The 12,945-nt window shown below is 43.7% G+C and overlaps 1 protein-coding gene across 3 annotated transcripts in view; it reads right to left on the reverse strand.

The window, feature by feature from the left end:
• Positions 1 to 12,945, reverse strand: part of VPS35L (VPS35 endosomal protein sorting factor like) — a gene marked incomplete at its 5' end in the record, with an annotated part of 129,505 nt that overhangs the window by 113,263 nt on the left and 3,297 nt on the right. For all 3 annotated transcript variants that reach the window (XM_082857442.1, XM_082857441.1, XM_082857443.1), the window contains 4 exons: positions 712 to 736; positions 3,277 to 3,399; positions 5,552 to 5,719; positions 8,203 to 8,302. In XM_082857442.1, coding sequence (XP_082713568.1) covers positions 712 to 736; positions 3,277 to 3,399; positions 5,552 to 5,719; positions 8,203 to 8,302 — 416 coding nt within the window. The remainder of the gene's footprint in view (positions 1 to 711; positions 737 to 3,276; positions 3,400 to 5,551; positions 5,720 to 8,202; positions 8,303 to 12,945) is intronic.

Below are 12,945 nucleotides of genomic sequence, written 5' to 3' on the forward strand. Positions count from 1 at the left end.
GGAGAGTTGCAGCTGCCACACCAGCGATTTGCACATAAACCACGGCTGTGCTCCTCTGCACCCCAGTGATACAGCATCTAAGACAGTGGCTTCATAATCACCCAGGAGCTTTAAAAATGGAATTCCTGCAGCCCCTTCCTCAAGATTAATTCAATAAGTGGAGTGGGGCCCAGTGGTCTGTATTTTTATGAAATATATATATATATACACACATATATATATATTCCTCAAGTGACTCTGCTGAACAGCTAGTTTGAGACACCTTGGTCCAGACTGTGTCTTGGCACAAGAAATTGAGAACTGCCGTATTCAGGGACCAGTGGCTGATAAGACTGAGTCTGTGACTCCCCTCACCAGTGCATCTGTGTTTTCACAAGGGATAATGACTTAAGGCAAAAGAAAGGATCTGTAAAAAGGAGAATTTCAACCATTTCCCAGCCAGTGAGGAGGCACATAGATGGGAGACTACTGCTCTGTAATCCCAAAGTCAAGCACTGAGTTTCTGTTTTCCTCCTAGTAAACTCTTTGGTCTTTTTTTTTTCATTCGTCATCTAATATGTATGTTGATTCTACTAAGTCTATACATAATCTAGGAAATAATAGCTTCAATTGAATTAAACATCAGGATTGGACGTTTTTTTCCTTTGGAAAATTATATTAAAGGTTATGGGAGAATTCCCCATCAAAACAGTAACAACAGCAAAAACTCACCTTTTTCAGATCCCATAAAAAGATTCTGCAGAGGCAAAAAATATATGTTAATATTTTTTAAAACTTACTGGACCCTGTGACAAAAACTTTACTTATTGTTCAAGCAGCACTAAGACAACATGATCCATCGTTTTCCAACAAAGCCACTTATTTATCTAAATGAAAAACAGAAATATTTATTCAAAGGAGGAAAACACAGCTCACTAGAAACTACTAGAGATTCAAATTTCTACTCATTTCAGGACTCTCAAAATGAGCCAAAAAAAAGCAAAATTTTGAGACAATGGTGGCAATGTGAAAGCATTTAGCTTACTCTAAATCAGGGTTTCACAACCTCGGCAATATTGACGTTATGGGCTGGAAAATTCTGTTGTGAGCGGCTGTCCTGTGCACTGTAGGATGTTTAGTAGCATCCCTGGCCTCCACCCACTAGATGCCAGTAGCACTCCCACAGTTGTGACAACCAAAAACGTCTTCAGGCATTGCCACATGTCCCCTGGGGAGTAAAATTACTCCTGGTTGAGAATCACGGCTTTACATTAAATCAGGGCAATCAGAAAACAGTAAGAAAAAGAATTAAATAGTCCAGCAATTCTGCTCAACAAGTATAGACTCTGGGAGAAGGGAGCAGAACCTTCCTAGTCGCTACTGAGTTCACCCCTTCCTCCCTGCTCACAGCCCCGATTTTTGATGGGTGCACTGTGTACAGCCCATGACTACCTTCAAGACAAATGTAACAGGACATGTTGAGGGGACTCCAGGAAGTGTTCTTTTTTTTGGCCGCACCACTCGGCATGTGGGATCTTAGTTTCCCGACCAGGGATCAAACCCGAGCCCCCCCCTGCAGTGGAAGCATGGAATCTTAACCACTGGACCACCAGGGAAGTCCCAAGGAAGTGTTCTTGAATGAGAGAGGGTGCATCCCACTTTCCCCTTTCCGCCTTCTAACAACTTGGACATGAGGTCACACTGAACATGATAGAGCAGCAAGACAGAAAGAGCTGGGTCCCTGATGACTTTGGAGCTGCCACATAGTCCTGGACTATCTGCTTCTAGACTTCTTTCCAGTATGAAGAGACGAACATCCCTCTTCTTTAGGGAGTGCTTCAGTCACAAGCTAGACCTTGACGACATAAGCATTAACCTGCTTTCCCCGGCTGAGCAACTTGCAGAGTACAAGGTAAGCCCCGGGCACTAGCCAACAACCTGCCCTAGTGAGTGACACCCAAAGAAGCAGTGAACTCCCAGCCCTGGCAGGAAACCCACCAGTGGGACTCCCCGAGCAACAGTAAGAAGTTAACCTTCTTCACGGTGGCACTCTCTTCCCCTCGTAACTCTCTCCTCCTCCAGAGACACGACTCTGCGGCTCCAGTTCACTGTCTGAACTGTGCCTGATCCCCGATTCTTAACACATTTTTTGAGGAACGAATTAGCACGTTTTCTCCCAACTAACATTGACATAATAACTGAAACTTACAGAACGTCGGCGTTGGGGCAACATAACTGTGATACTGTGATTTATAAGAAGAAATATATGTTTAGTCTTTGTCCCAATTCCAGGCACAAAGCTCCTAACCCTTGGAATGTCCCAGGTGAGAGAACAATCCAGGAGTCTTCTGTTCTTTTTAGGAAGCACTCTCCTGTGATTTTTGGAAGCACCTAAGGATGGAGGCTGGTTGTCAGGGGAACCAACCACATGATTAGAGGGTGGGAACTTTCAGTCCCACCTCCCTGATTTCTGGGGAGGAGAGAGGGGCTGGAGGTTGAATCAATCACCAGTGGCCAATGATTTAATCAATCATATCTATGTAACGAAGCCTCCATAAAAACCCGAAAGGAAGGGGTTCAGGGACCTTCCGGGTTGGTGAATCAGAACACATCCACATGCTGCCGTGCTGGACCCCAAACTCCATGGAAACAGACGCTCCTTTGTTCAGGACCTCACCCTAGGTATCTCTTCATCTAGTTACTGGTTTATAACCTTTAATATCCTTTGTAATAAACCAGTAGTCTAGTCAGTTCTGTGAGCCACTCTAGCAAATTAATTGAACCCAAAGAGGTGGTCATGGGAAACTCTGATTTATAGCTAGTTGGTCAGAAGCCAGGTAACAACCTGGACTTTTTTTTTTTTTTTTGTGGTACGCGGGCCTCTCACTGTTGTGGCCTCTCCCGCTGCGGAGCACAGGCTCCGCGCAGGCTCAGCGGCCATGGCTCATGGGCCTAGCTGCTCCGCGGCATGTGGGATCTTCCCGGACCGGGGCACGAACCCACGTCCCCTGCATCGGCAGGCAGACTCTCAACCACTGTGCCACCAGGGAGGCCCACTTGGACTTTTGATTAGCATCTGATGTGGGGCCTGAGCCCTTAAGCTGTGGGATCTGGTGCTCTCTCCAGGGAGACAATGTCAGAATTGAGTGGATTGACAGGACACCCCACTGGTGTCAAAGAACTGCTTGGTGTGGGGGGAGCGAACCTACACACTGGAATCGGGTGCAGAATCGTAATAACAAAAAAAAACTACGAAATCTGAAGTAGACACTGGGAGAAAAGTATACTGGTACTCACAATAGAGAGCTTTTCCGTGGTAGTATACCGGGCAAGGATTTCTCCTCGTTTGCTGGCCCAAGGCTCAAAATCTGATCCTACAATGGAGTTATCATCTCTGTCACGTTTCTTTCTGGAATTGTCCTAAGAAAAGGCAAGACAATCTCTTCAGCAGCAATTTTTAAATCTTTTAAAAAAGTATAAGCAATCATGGTGATGACAGATGATAACACAGTATTGTATAAGTGAAATTGCTAAGACAGTAGAACTTAAATGTTCTCACCAAAAAAAGGTAAGTATGTAAGGTAATGTATGAGTTAACTCAATGGAGGGAATCCTTTCACAATGTATATGTGTATCAAAGCATCACATTGCACACTTTAAATATCTTACAATTTTATTTGTCAATTATACCTCAGTAAAGCTTAAAAAAAAAGTATGAGAAGGCAGACAATCCCTCACTGCAGACAATCCCTCACTGTAGAATGTAACAGGTTTACTATGATAAAAAAATTTCAGGCCAATTCACCACAGATGGACAATAAACCTATCAAAAGATGCTCAAACTCATTAAGAATCAAGGAAAGGCAAACTGAAAGAGATCACTTTTCAACAATCAGAATGGCAAGATTTAAACTGACTGATAGGGCTTCCCTGGTGGCGCAGTGGTTGAGAGTCCACCTGCCGATACAGGGGACAAGGGTTTGTGCCCCGGTCCGGGAAGATCCCACATGCCGCGGAGCGGCTGGGCCCGTGAGCCATGGCTGCTGAGCCTGCGCATCCGGAGCCTGTGCTCCGCAACGGGAGAGGCCACAGCAGTGAGAGGCCCGCGTACCGCAAGAAAAATAAATAAATAAAAATAAAATAAAATAAAATAAAATAAAATAAAATGACTGATAGTAGCCAGGTTGGCAAGGATGCAGGGCATAGGCACTCCAAAATACTGCTATGCTGATGGGAGTGTAAATTGGTGAACCCTTTCGGGAGAACAATCTGGCAGTAACCATCAAAACCTTATGTATATGGGGACTTCCCTGGCGGTCCAGTGATAAGAGACTTTGCCTTCCAATGCAGGGGGTGTGGGTTTGATCCCTGGTCGGGGAGCTAGGATCCCACGCCTCAGGGCCAAAACACCAAAGCATAGAACAGAAGCAATATTGTAACAAATTCAATAAAGACTTTGAAAATGGTCCACATAAAAAAAAAACTTTATATATATGTTACCTTAACCCAGTAATGAACTCCTAGGAAGTTACCCTGCAGAAATCCTTGCACGTAGGCACCAAGATCTATGTATGTTCAAGGACAAATGCGCCACTGCCTATACCAACAAACACCACACACGGTCTATGTGTCCATCATGGCAATTTAAATCATGTCCCTGGGAATTCCCTGGCGGTCCAGTGGTTAGGACTCTGGGCTTTCACTGCCGAGGACCCGAGTTCAATCCCTGGTCGGGGAACTAAGATTCCCACAAGCCGAGCAGTGCAGCCAAAAAAAAACCCCAAATCATGTCCTGTTCCTTACCATACAATGCAGCTGTTCAAAATAAGAAGGTTGTTCTGTAAGTACTAATACAGAAAGTTCTCCAAGACATATTGTCAAGTTAAAAAAAAAAAGTATACACGTTAAAAAAAAAAAAGTAAATAGCTGTGTGCAATGCCAGCAAAGAATGATGGTGGATTCTGAAGTCAGACTGCCCAGGCTTGAATTCCAGCTTGCATGTCACTTAACATCTCTGCTCCTCTGTGTGGACCTCTTTAAATGAAGCTTAGGCAGTATGAGAACTACACTTGGAATGCACTTGGAAAATACCTGCTACGCAGTTAGCTGATACTCTTATGACTGCTGTTGTTGTTACTTATATGTGAGTATGTATGTAAATGTTCAGAAATTGTTGTCATAAATATCTATGAAAATACAAAGAAAAAGTTGAAGAATATACATTACACTGATAACAATAATGCCCTCCAGAGTGGAGAACAGAATGAGAACTGGTCAGCTGGACTCCTCTGTAATGTTTGATTTTTTACATGAAAAATTAGTAAATTAGTTATGTGATTACATAAAAATAAATCCAAAATAAAGGGTATGAAAAGAGAAATGAAAATAAAGAATTTTAAAATGCTTTAAAACGAAAGAAGAAGAAGAAGCAGTTTCCAGGATCTACATGCTATGCAGTGTCACTGAGTCTGGATTATTTGAATTGTTACAACCCGAGTGCACTGCGTATTACTTGTTCAGTGAAAATCCCCAACCCTGCACCCACAGGACTGACCATAGCTAGGAGCATTACCGTGGTAGCCGCCAGGGCTGCAGGGTCAGCAGAGGCCGCAAACATGGAAAGGGGGTCGGTCCCATCCAGGACGCTGCTCAGTGGGTCCACCACGGAGCTGGAGGATGAAGAGGACGTGGAAGAAGTGCTTCCTTTCCGGCTCACTTTCTTTGTCTTTGACTCTGTGACCTGTGGGGAAAATCTGTGGAGGTAAAATGGTAGTCTCCTATGACTTTTCCCAATGAAACACTCAAATGGGTTTTCCCTTGTTCCGTTACGAACTGACCATTCCTTTGCAGCAGGGACACTTATTTTTTGTGACAAACTGACATGACTCGGAATCCCAGCTGTCGAGGAAGGGAAGGTGAGAAATTGGGGTTAGGAAGGGAGAGACAGGGTCTTTGAGATTTAGAAGGTGATGCTATAAGTGAGTTCTTACAGAGCCTTCTTACTCAAAGTGTGGTCTCTGGACAAGCCGCGTGCACATCACCTGCCAGCTCATAAATCTGTAGACCCCCGAGCCCCACCCCGGACCCAGTGCAGCAGAATTTGCATCTTGCAGCAATGGTCTAGGTGGGGTAACGAACCAGCATACGGAAGATCCCAGAGTCGTCATTCTCGAAGACGGTCTCAGTGGCTCTGCGCGGCCAGCTCATCATCACAAAGCAGTGAGCGCCCAACTCCTCCCTTTCGGGAGAACTGTGTATGTGTTAAGAAGCAGGCGGGGGTGTTGGGGTGTGAAGCCATGTTCTTGTTCCACTGCCCCCAACCCTCCCCAACTTCAGAGGACCAGACCGTGGTGAACCCCTGAGCCGAGAGGATCCAACCAGAGCCAGAGTCTGTCTGCTGAAGGTTTAGGCTCAACATCCAGAAGGGCTAGTTAGGCTCCACTCCTTTTTAAATGAGGAGGCTATAAAGACCTGGAACAATTCTTCAGAGAGAGAGACGATGTAACAGCATGAAGGAGAGAGGGCGTCGGATAAAAGAGAATTTGGCCTCTGTCCCCGGTTCCTGGAAAGGAGACTCCAAGTCCCTGGAGCATCAGTCATTCATGAGCCCCTCGATCACACCTGAGTTTATGCTGATGTGAGGATGCTGAAAGACCAAACATGTGATTGAAGGGCTCGGACTTTCAGCCAGGTGATAACCCTCACTGTAGAATATAACAGATCTGTCTAAAGGTTTACTACGATAAAAAATTTTCAGGCTAATTCACCACAGATGGACAATAAACCTATCAAAAGATGAAAGAGATCTCACTTCAGCAGAGGGGAGGGAAGCTGGAGATCAAGTTCAATCATGTGGCCAAGGAATCAATCAATCATGTGTGTCATAAAACCCCAATAAAAAGTTTGGACACCAAAGCTCAGTGGAGCTTCCCAGTTGAACACATGATGCGCTGGGAGGTGATGCACACCCTGACTCCACAGGCAGAGGACAGGAAGCTCTGCCTTTGGGACCCTCCCCCTTGCCCTATATGTCTCTTAATTTGGCTGGTCCTCATGTGCATCCTTTATAATAAAAATATAAGCATAAGTATTTCACTTTTCTGAGTTTTGTGAGTTGTTCTAGTAAATTAACAAACCTGAGGGAGGTCGCCGGAAACCCTTAGATTTGTAGCCCGTTGGTCAGAAGTGCAGGTGGCCTGGGGACCCCCAAGTTTACAGCTGGAGTCTGAAGCTAGGGCAGTTTTATTGAAGACCATGCCCTACACCTGTGGAGTCTGACACTAACCCTAGGTAACTTGGCGAAGTGCCTCCCACTGGTGCATGTCTGTTGTTCCTGTCTGCCTGGCCTCCATTCCTCCATCTCCCAGCCTCAACAGTCCACATTTTCTTTGGGAAGGCATCCTTGCCTGACTTTCAGCTCTTAAAGGCCTGGTGGAGTGAACTCTGCTCCTGGCTCCCAGGGTGGGCAGGAGCCCCAACCCAACCAATCAGCATATTCTACACCCCAGTCACCAGGGTTGATTCAGGGAAGGACACATAACCCAACTGGGCAAACAGAAAATGCAGAGAAGACACTCTCCCTGCTGTTGGGTTTGAGTTCCTGAGATTGGAACCAACTCACTGGTGGGTCAGCCACAGCCACTCGAGCCCGTGGGGATTTGAGGGGCCCTGGGAGACTGAAGCTTGGTCTTGTGACCTCCTGCTTTATGTAATCACCTCTGTGTGTTCTCAGGTTCTCTGCCATTCAGAAATGTCACGTCCTCAGTGTCTAGTGGCATCTGTCAACCTCATCCCACCCATGATGACAACCACGTAGCTTCTATTACTTGTTAATAAAAAAGTGCTAACTCAGAGGAGACAATCTATGACTCTTGCTTGCCTTTTGTTTTGTTTTTTAAATAAACTCACAGATAGACTAAGATGCTATTCAGGACAGCACCTTATATTAGTAATTAGAGTGATCTTAATATTCCAAATCGGCAAATTAAGAAGTATTTTGTTTACACCTCCAAATCAGGAACAAAGGCAGCCCATATGCATCATCACCTCACTAATATGAGAAAGGGAATAAAAATGATGGTGGGTGAGACCAACATCACAAAAAAAATGGTTGATTTAAATATGCAAAAGCACCTACCACTGGCAAAATGAGAAAGACCCAGGAATACTGTCTATAATTTTATGGAATAAGAATGTCACAGAGGGACCCTCGACAAAACTTACAGTTATGGGTTTCAGTGGGTGATAGTCCCCAAATTCCAGTGGTACAGCCTCCAACCGGCATGATGCAAACTCAGCCTTGTAGTTTCTGTTCCTGGAATGCCTGGTAAACAGCAAAACCCAGAAACCAATTAGTTGGAGATGCATACACACTAACAACTTTTTGCTGAGACTTCCTCATCGATGAGACAGTTTACAGTGGAACAGTATTTTTACCAAGACCAATAAGAAGTGGTAAAGTAAAAAAAACATTTTTTTAAAAATCAGTTTGAAGGTATAAGGAGCTGCCGAGGCAAACAAGACCTGCGAGGACAGAGGCCAGGACAAAGGGAAGCTCACTGAAGTGAAGCCAACTCTCTTGCCCAGCTATCTCTCACAGAGCATTTGATTCTTGGCATGGGACAAGAGCCAGGCAGAGGGCAGCTGCTAGGGTGCAGAGTAGCCAAAGAAGCTTTAAGGAAAACTCACAGGGCTATAGAGATAAACTAGGGTTCAGGGCTATGGAGACAGCCAGGGCTTGAAGGAAGAGATTCTGAAGAGAAGGCAGTGCAGAGAAGTGAGAGATTCGGTCCTGGTTTCCCCTCAAAGTATTCTCCAATTAAGCTGTGGAAGAGCAAGAGGAATAAGCCAAGTAGATGAAGAGCAGAGAGTTTTCATCAGTCTTGCGGAGGCTTAACAAGTGAAGGGATTAGTGAGAAGGAACATAAAAGAGGAGAGATCACTCACATTGAAGCATGCAGAGGAAAAAAGATGAAAAGCACAGAAGAGTGCATAACGGACATGAAGAAAGATCTAACACACATACGATCTGAATTCCAAAGAAGAGAGGAGGAACAGGCAGAGCAGTATTTGAAGAGATAATAGCTAAAAATTTTCCCCAACTAAAGAAAGACACTGATTCGCAGATTCAAGAAACGCTTGTGCCCCAAGCAAGACCAGTACAAAAACAAAACAAAAAACAACCATACTTAGGGCCTTCATAGTAAAATGGCTGAAAACTATAAAGAGAGGATTTCTTAAAAGGAATAAAGATATGTTATTTTCAAAGGACAACAGTAAAGATTATTATCTCAGCACAGAAATGAGAGCCACAAGACAAAGGAATGATACCCTTAAAGTACTGTAAGAAAATAATTCCCAACCAAGAATTCTAGACCTAGTGAAACTACTCTGTGAACATTAGGGCAAAAGAAGGAAGTTTCCAGTCAAAGAAAAAGGAGAACAGCAGCAGCAGAACCACACCTTAATTTTTTTTAAATGCTGAAAGTAGAAGGAAAATGATCCCAGCTGAAAGCAAAAAATATATGCTAACATGTATATATATGCGCATATGTGTGTACATATGCATATATACTAGATATATACTAAAGAGCATACAAAAGATGAAGGTGTAGGTAAAACTAAATATCGACTACAGAAAACTTCTTACGGTGTTTAAAATATATATAGAATTAAAATGCATGAGAACTAGAACATAAAAGGCAGGAGAGGTGCTACGATCTGAATGTGTCTCCCTAAAATTCACAGATTGAAATCCTAACCCACAAAAGGTATTAGTAGGTGGAGCCTTTGAGAGGTGCTTACACCTTGAGGGTACAGCCCTCATGATGGGATTAGTACCCTTATAAAAGAGGCTCCAGAGAGCTCCCTAGCCCCTTCCACCATGTGAAGACACAGTGAGAAGGTGCTGGCTGTGAGCCAGGAAGAGTGCCTTCACCTGACCATGCTGCTGCCATGATCCTGGAGTTCCGGCCTCCAGAACTGTGAGAAATTAAATTTTGTTGTTGATAAGTAAACCAGTCTGGGGGACTTCCCTGGTGGTCCAGTGGATAAGACTCTGTGCTCCCAATGCAGGGGGCATGGGTTTGATCCCTGGTTGGGGAACTAAGATCCCACATGCCACACAGCACAACCGAAAAAAAAAAAAAGGAAAACCAGTCTGTGGTATTTCGTTACAGCAGCCCAAACGAATTCAGACAGAAAATTGGTACCCGGAGCGGAGTGCCAGTATAACAAATATGGAAGCAGCTTTGGAACTGGATAATGGGTAGAGGCTGGAAAAGTTCTGAAGGATGTGCTAGAAAAAGCCACTACCGTGAATGGACTGATTACCAGTGATTATCGTGAGGGCTCAGAAAGAAGAGAGGAAAGCTGCAGAGAAAGCCTCAACCTCCTTAGAGAACACCTAAGTGGGGGTAAACAGAATGTTGGTAGAACCGCAGAAGGTAAAGGTCATTCTGATGAGGCCTCATACAGAAGGAGGAACACGCTTTTGGACGATGGAGGCAAGCAATCCTTGTTATAAAGTAGCGAAGAGCCTGGCTGAATTAGTCCGTGTCCTGGTGTTTTGTGGAAGGCAGACCTTGTGAGCCATGAAATTTGGATATTTGGCTGAAGAAATTTCTAAACCAAGTGTTAAAGGTGCAGCTTGGCTTCTCTTGAATACTTACAGTAAAATTCAATAGGAGAGGAATGACTTAAAGACAAAATGGCTGACCAAACGGCAAACAGGCTTAAAAACCTGGAAAACTCTCAGTTTCAAAGAGCACAGGAAGCTGGCCCCTTTGTTTCCTTGGCCTCCAGATGCCTTGAATTCATCCCTTCCACGCCCCCCCATTCCCACCCCCATTCTCAGCTCCTTGACTTCATTAATATGTGTATGAACCCCAAATCTAACTGTGCCGTGCAATTAATCAGCTTTACTCAATAAGCCCCACCTACTCAGACATCTAACACGATACAAAAGAACTGAGAGCCCATGTAATTTCGCTTCCATCCCTTTCTAAATAAATTTCGCTCCGAGTGTAGGAAAGGAGAAAAGCTAGTTAACAATATAGACTGGCCTCTACTTGTTTTTTGTTTTTAAAGGAAAACCCCTACCACAATACACTGCCTAGTCCCTTTGGATAACATTTACTAAATATATACTGTCTTCATCTTCCAAAAATATTTCAGTTGAATTCATTTATGAAATAGTCTTCCAAACTCCTTTTAATATGCTACCAGCCAATCCTTGATTTATAAAACAAACAAAACCCCAAAGAATAAATTGGAAGTCTAGTCATCAACAGCCATAATGGAGTTTAAAAAATCAACTTATACTTTTCCTCCTTTCAGATCACTCTTAACTTTATCAATAGAATTTTGAAAAGTTAATTTAATAGAATGAGTAGAAATGTAATCTGACCTGAAATTCAACTGCAAATGTGTTGTTCATCACCATAATAATTATTAACGAATCAACAGCTAAAGAAAGGATAGTATCAAAAGAGCAGTATGACTTGATACACAGCCACCAAGTATCAGTTCTCATTTGTTATGTGCTGATTATTGTTGGGGCCCACAGCGGGCCACCCCCAAATATGGCATATTGATTATCTTGAATTAAAGTTACTTAAGAAACTTAAGGAAGAGCTGACGTAGAGGGACACTCTGACCCTCCTCTCTGTCTCCCTGAAGGCAGGAAATAAGTCTCCCCTGTGAAAGGTGCCCACCTGCATCTGGAGGTACGACACCCTTGTCGCCAGAGATGGGGACTCAGGGCCAAGAAGCCTATATAAACGAACCTTGTTGTTTCTTTAATACCACAAGCCTGCTGTTTAGATTCTTCACTAATTAAGCACCCAAAGCCCAACTTTCTCTGTTCTGTCAATTCCTCACAAATCTAGTTTTTTTGTCTAAAAAGTATAAAAGCTGCCTGTTTCAGCCACTTCTTAGGTCCTGTATCTATGAGACCTCCAGAACACACAAATTAAAATTTGTTTCTTTTTCTCCCATTAATTTACCTTGGGTCAATTTTATTATTGGTCCAGCCACAAGAACTCAAGAGAGTAGGAGGGGGAATTTCCTCTCCCTGACACGATATACCAGGATACAGGACAAGCCCTTTACCTCTATTTCCTCATTTAATCAATCCTATGAGGTAGGTACTATGATTATGCCCATTTCTCAGATGGAGAAGCTGAGGCTGTTGGTAACTTGTGAGAGGTTAGCAAGTGATACAGACAGATGCAAACCGAGGCAGCCTGCCTCTAGGATTCAGTAGTTCTACAGATCATCTATAGGTCAACTTGAGAATTTGAAAAAGCAATTTTTTTTTTTTTTAAGAACTGACCTTTGAAATGTTTTTTTTTTTTTAAGTGTGAGGGGAGGGAATTCTTTGGGGAAAAAAATACTTGTTCTGGACAAACCTTTAAAAAACAAAAGGGAAGGAAACATTTACCCTTGCCGTAGGTCCATGTCAAGCTGCTATTTCGATTTTTCAACCATTTCTCCCATTATTTCCTCAAATTTGCTCTCAGTTCCCTAGTGTTTCCTATAGGTTGAGATGTTAAAAGCATTTTCTTCAATGCCTGGGTCTTTGGTAAGGCTAACAGTGACCTCTAGTGGGCATTTTCTCAAAAAGCCTTACTCTTCTTCCCGCGAACATAGCTGGTAAGCTGGTAAAAATACCCCCAACTCCCAGCAACGCGAAAGGGTGGTCTGGCTCCTTGGCAGCTGCCACAGAAAAAAGGCCAACATTTCATACCTCCACTCCTAGCTTGGTCTGGCCTCTGGCTACTCCAAGTGTGAGTCACAGATCACCAACAAGAGCATCACCTGGGGAGTACTGAAATACCCCTACAGAATCAGGGTCCGCATTTCTCCAAAATCCCCAGGTGACTGATATGCACATTAAAGGTTGACACTGCCCTATTTTTAAATTATTTACATTGGGTAACATGAATGTGTAGAAATCCTACTACC

The sequence above is a fragment of the Leucopleurus acutus genome (genome assembly GCF_964270905.1).
Source record: "Leucopleurus acutus genome assembly, chromosome: 16".
Lineage (NCBI taxonomy): Eukaryota > Metazoa > Chordata > Mammalia > Artiodactyla > Delphinidae > Leucopleurus > Leucopleurus acutus.